Genomic DNA, 6000 nt, shown 5'->3' on the forward strand with positions numbered 1-6000 from the left:
GAATGTAGACGTGGAGGGATAGGTGGAGGATCAACAGGACGTGGTATCATCATCCTGAGTCTTGTCACACAAAAATGCCATCTTATTTAACACTCCATTACTGAACATTCTGAAACTACTTCTTTTTTTTTTTTTTACAGTATAGTATTTGAAGACACAGCAATCATGTGGGAATAATGCAGCATTTAAAAGTGTTTCTCACCATCATTGGCATATTTTAGATTCATTCCGAATCGATGAATGCAAACACTAGGAGGCCTTGGAGGTTTTAGAGGAGGGCTACCCAAAGCAGGCACAGCAGGAAGCCTTTTCATAGGAACAGTGCTTTCTCTTTGGAGTTCATTTTGGGTTCCACATGTTGTAATGTAGTTAGGTTTCTGCATTTTGGGAAGCTCTGGGGGTTTGGCGCTGATAATGTTTAACATCCAATCATTTCTGTGAGGCAAACTTTGCTGTGCCAGCGATAGTTTGTTGCGCTTGTTCACTTTGGGGGACGAAGGCACATCTGATTCTTGGGTTTGTGGTTCAAATTCCCCACAAAGGCAGATATTGTTGCTTGATCAGAGGATAGAAAAATGCTCCATCTATGCAGGAAGTATTTCACTCTTAACTGAGTGAGAAAAGGCAAGTGATGCCTGCTTAGTGTGATTGAACTACCGTTCACATCCAGAACATCCACCTTCTGATTATCATTTAAAAATGAATGATTCAATAGGTCAAGACCTACATTTATGAAAGTTGCTGAGAATTTGTTTGCATGGATCTTGAAAATATGAAGACCTTTAAGTTAGGAAAGACACATTGTAAAGGGAATGTTCAGATCCAAATATAGAGAATAAAAGTCATAAAATATAAAATGATATACCAGATTACTAACACGGTTTCTTGTTAACAATACAAAATACACTCGCATAAAAGTACCATTACTGAATCCATACAGTTTATATCCCAGAAATAGTGTAAACTGTTTTAAAAATAAATGTTAAAGCCATTTTCTGCCACTGCAAGCTGACAGGAAGGGAGTGTGTGGTGATAAAGACATGGTAATTAGCAACTGTGAAAACATTTTACCTATGAATGTTGTTGGAGTCATGCCAGAGTTTGTAGTTTTGGCAGTCAGGAGTAAAATACAACCTTTGACAATTAATAGTAAATCCAAAATAAAAGCCATGTGCCAGCATGGACATTAAGAAAAATCTTTATTTCAGTCTCTACACATAGCCGCAAAACAGCGTTACAGCTTTTCATGTAACAAGCTAATGTGTTTTTTTTATTTTATATTATTTTTCTTAAAATTTTTTTCCAAAGCAGGACTCTCATGTCAGTGTGGCTGCAGATATGAGAGCATCAATGTCCTGAATGGCTTTAGATGTTTTCTGAAGAGCCTCAGCGATGCAGTTCTCATTCAGCGGTTCATGAGTCACCTCTTCTGCAGAGCTACCTTCCAGTTTTGTACAACCTGTCTCACTTCTTAGCAGGTGGTTGTTCTCCAGCAGAACTTGGTAAAGGGTGTTAAAGAGCGTGCACGATGTTCCTCAGCATCATCTACCAGCTGATATGATAATATAACATGGGTCACTTATAATTTGTCCACAGCCTCTTGCAAAGGATACAGTTAAATCTTTTTATCTTCTCCAGTTCTGCAGCGACAAGATCAGACCTAAATCGAATTGAAAGAATTAACATTACACATTTGTTGATAAAATAGCAAAATAATTATCAGAAAAAATATAACTCACCGACTTTCTACCATCTGTGTGAAATTCACATGATGCTCAACCTCTACATGATTGAACAGATTCTCTTCAGCCCTTGCTGGTTTAGAAATATGACTCGCCTGGAAACAAAATTGCAAACAATTTAGAAGCTTGACCACTGTGTAAATACTGCAGATATTAACAGTTGAAGTAATATGGGCAGGGACTACTTCTTTGACCTCTTGCAAGCAGCTGGGTGTGGCAGGGAGCTTCAGTGATTGCTTGGCCTCGTTGTAGCAGGTGAGGATCCTGTAACACAGTGACATGACGGTCATTGAATGTGAGTCGTTAAAATCTTGAGACTGCGATGAAGCGATGGCTCACCTGCTTGCACGACTCACAACAGAGCTCACAGAATACAGCTGTCCAGGTACGTCTGGTGGAAGGTTGTTCAGATGGTACGTTATCTCTTTTACCTGTGAGATAGACACATTCAACAAATGCATGATTGTTTTTATTATATTTTAGCTCCAGAAAAACTGATAGCATGCTTCTTTTAATTCATTATTTTATTTAATTTACAACAGTTATATGATGACTGAAATGTACCTGCCCTGACAGGTGCTGAGGTTTGTAATGGATAAAATAAGTGTTAAGGACACCGTTGGAGTGGATGACTGATCCGTCTCCCAGGGAAACCTCGATGACTGAGACCGCCCCACTCAGTATCCTACACAGGAGACATACAGGTAAACTCAGTTACAATATAGCTGTGTATATATCAGGTACCCCTTCATTAAATGCAAACAAGCTTATATTGGCATGTTTCGTCATAACAAGCTGTTTAAAATCAGAATCAGACGTGTTTTGATTTTAGAGTCTCGTATTCATATTCAAAATCCTCAAACACAAAATGGTATAGATCTTTAAGGTCCTTGTTAGACCTGAAAACCTGCATACCAACCTGTAGGTGACTCCTTGACACCACATCACTTTTACCAACTCTGTTGGAAGATCTTGGCCTGAATGTTCTTTTTTGTCCAGTGGTTCGTTAACCTTCCACCTTAAATACATACAAAGCTTAAATCAGTGAGTGAACTTTGTTAGACTGTTCTCTACATGTCTGTTATTTATTTCAGTAATTTGGTCATTCAACCTGTGCCAGTGAGGTGATGGACATGTGATAGGCAGTGCCTGGGGAAGTTGAGACCTTCTCTCTTCAATGGATATGTCTGACATTTGTATTCCCCTGTGTGCCTTTGTGAGATCACTGGTTCCCTCTACTCTGACATCTTCAGGTTTAGAGGGATAAGCCGTCCAGAGATGGAGGGCCAAGGAGAGAGGGTAGCGCCAGATGGGGGCAACGGCGCAGCAGGAGTGATGCTGGACCACTGTGGTGGATTGGTACATCTTCTCTGGCTGGGGAGGAAGGTAAAATATTTAATAACAGCAATTATATAAGCAGAGAAATATTACTATAAAGCGTTACCTCTGGCTGAGCAGTGCTGGTGATCCGAGGAGAGCAAGACCTCGCTCTTGTGGACTCACTCCTTCGGCTTTCTCTTCCCTGATGAACCTCTATGTCCTCCCCAATTTTGGTTTGACAGATCTGATTGCTTGCCTGCTGCTGCTGCTGCTGAATGCCTGAGCTGCTGTCAAAGTCTCTGCTGAACGACTGCATGACGCGGCGCTGATTTTGAGTCTGACTGAGGCTGCATGTAAACTCGACGGAGAACTCTTCACCTGAGGGGGACAGCATCAACGCAGCTCGTCCCCCTTCAGACCTGATGACAGTCTCTCCTCCAGGTCCGAGCTCCCCATCACAGGAAGACGTCTCAGGCCACCGCACGTCAGAGTCAATGCTGCAAAACGGCTGCAGGATATAAAGCAAAAATTAAAAAAGGCTACAGATATCATTGCCTAACATAATTTGAGGGACTAATAGTGGACTAAGAAATAGCTCGTTGCACCTTCTTGTGGTCAATGGGGATGAGCTCCTCCGGCAGGTATGGTCGACTAGCATATTTATTCCTAAATGCCAATGCCTCTACCATCAACTCCTGTAAAATAACACAATAATATTGAATTACAGAACAAAGCCTAGATTAACTGTGCACATTTTACCCATTAAATGACAGCCTGTAGCCTCAATTTAAACCCTTTTAAAGATAAGATAAGGTAAAAAAAAAATCCTTTATTAGTCCTGCAGCGGGGAAATTTACATGATTACAGCAGCATAGGTTATAGTGAAAACAAGAGACATAGTAACATTAAAAAAAGATAAAATAAAATAAAAAACAAGTATTATAAATAAGCAATAAAAACAGTAAAGAATCCACTATAACTGAAATATTATATATACAGACAGAAAAACTATTATAGCTATAATTGCACAGTGTATTGTATTGCACAGGTTTTTAGTGCCATGTGGTCTACATGAAGAACGGGGACTACCAGCCAGTTATACACTAATACTTGCACCTTATACGTGCTGATGGTGAACCTGGTCCTCTGACGGATCCTCTCGCTGGGCTGCAGAGGATGTCCGGAGGGATCCGTGGGTTTCACCAGCATGAACTCACAGCCACACGGTGACAGCTGTAACCGGGCTCCGGTTCCGTAACGAACATCAGTGGACTCATCCTCGTACATGGTCATCAGGCTGACACCGGCTCTGGTCTCCATCGTTTATTCTAGACCATTGATAAATTAAGAGGAAAGTTGGAGACGCGCGGAAACCATGGTTGAAACTCAAAACATGGTGACGCGTCGGCCTACGTCATAAGGTGGAGACGTTTGTTATTGGCGCGGGCCGAAAGTTCTGCCTTGTGGGCAGAGCCGTATAAAGGGAGAGTCGCGTTACATGGACTTCAGATAGTTACAGGAACTCATTATCATGTGTAGATATTGGTAGAAGTCGGAAAGAGACAAACAGAGAGACAGAATTGCGATGTTTGATAAATAGTAGCCAATAAATAAATTGATTTACAATATTCACAAAGAGCAACGAATATACATTAGATTACATTACAGTCATTTAGCAGAGGCTTTTATCCAAAGTGACTTACAATAAGTGTATTCAACATAGGTATTCAAGAGAACTACTAGTCACCAGAAGCCATAAGTGCATCTTCTTTCTTAAACAAGCATCTAAGAGCATAAACCAGAGCAAAAGTACAGTGCAGAAACAAACTAATACGAATACAATAAGTGCAACAAACTAATACGAATACAATAAGTGCTAAGTGGAAGGCTCAGGGTAGTACTTCTTGAGTACTACCCATATTTAGATACATCAATTTTGTGTTTTTTAAAGTAAAATTTGCGAATATTTGAGGATTAATAAGTGTAACAGCTAGAGTCACCTGCCCTGTAGACACATGTCAGGCTAAAGTTCCCTTGTTTAAAGGAACGGAGTGAGATTAAGTGGATTTACTATCTTCACTTATCTCATAATTTTCAGATACTATCTCATAATTATCAGATACTATCTCATAATACAATAATAATGCAATAATGCAATACAATATTTATAATACTTTCTGTCTGTATATATATTACTGTGGATTCTATACTGTTCTTTACTGTTTGTTTTTTTTACTGTTTTTTATTGCTCATTTGCTTATTTATAATACTAATTTTGATCTTGTGTTTTTTCTATTTACTATGTCTCTTGTTTTGCACTATCCTCTTTGCTGCTGTAATCCTGTAAATTTCCCCGCTGCGGGACTAATAAAGGATTATCTTATTTTATCTTATCTTATCTCATAATTATCAGATATTATCTGATAATTATCAGATACTAACTCATAATTATCAGATACTATCTCAGAATTATCAGATACTATCTCATGAGATAGTAAGTAATAATTATGATATGTTAAGTCATAATTGTGAGAAAGTTTCTCATTATAATAACTTACAGGATAATTATTATATTATTTTTCATTTCAGTTGCAGAAATGGGCTTCCACATACAGTACCAGTCAAAAGTTTGGACACACCTTCTCATTCAACTACTTTGAAGAATCTAAAATATAAAACATATTCTGGTTTGTTGAGCATTTGTTTGTTTACCACATAATTCCATATGTGTTCCTTCATAGTTTGGATGTCTTCAATATTAATCTACAATGTAGAAAAAAAGAAATAAAGAAATAAAGAAAAACCATTGAATGAGAAGGTGTGTCCAAACTTTTGACTGGTACTGTATAAAAAAAAGTTAACAATTAATAAACCATATTTATCAATCTGTTCAATGTACCAACAAGTTGCTTAAATAAATAATGACGATTACATATTT

At 38.5% G+C, this 6000-nt stretch overlaps 1 protein-coding gene across 1 annotated transcript; it reads right to left on the minus strand.

Annotated features, from left to right (window-relative positions):
* Positions 1-1225: 1225 nt before the first annotated feature.
* c13h5orf34 (chromosome 13 C5orf34 homolog) lies at positions 1226-4458 on the minus strand. The gene is made up of 11 exons (XM_054611505.1): positions 4179-4458; positions 3668-3757; positions 3187-3570; positions 2854-3116; positions 2662-2760; positions 2307-2427; positions 2082-2173; positions 1937-2006; positions 1740-1837; positions 1614-1660; positions 1226-1498 (listed from the first exon to the last, which is right to left on the minus strand). Exons 1-11 carry the CDS (start codon positions 4380-4382, stop codon positions 1317-1319), a joined length of 1650 nt encoding a protein of 549 aa, XP_054467480.1. The 5' UTR covers positions 4383-4458; the 3' UTR covers positions 1226-1316.
* Positions 4459-6000: the final 1542 nt, after the last annotated feature.

This window comes from Anoplopoma fimbria, chromosome 13 (genome assembly GCF_027596085.1).
Source record: "Anoplopoma fimbria isolate UVic2021 breed Golden Eagle Sablefish chromosome 13, Afim_UVic_2022, whole genome shotgun sequence".
NCBI classification, from domain to species: Eukaryota; Metazoa; Chordata; class Actinopteri; order Perciformes; family Anoplopomatidae; genus Anoplopoma; species Anoplopoma fimbria.

Excerpts from the sequence above, each read along its gene's own strand:
- c13h5orf34 (XM_054611505.1), bottom strand. The coding sequence starts at position 4,382 with ATGGAGACCAGAGCCGGTGTCAGCCTGATGACCATGTACGAGGATGAG. Across the intron at positions 3,117-3,186 it reads CCAGCACTGCTCAGCCAGAG|CCAGAGAAGATGTACCAATC; the intron begins GTAACGCTTTAT and ends CTTCCTCCCCAG. Across the intron at positions 2,007-2,081 it reads GTTGTGAGTCGTGCAAGCAG|GATCCTCACCTGCTACAACG; the intron begins GTGAGCCATCGC and ends ACTGTGTTACAG.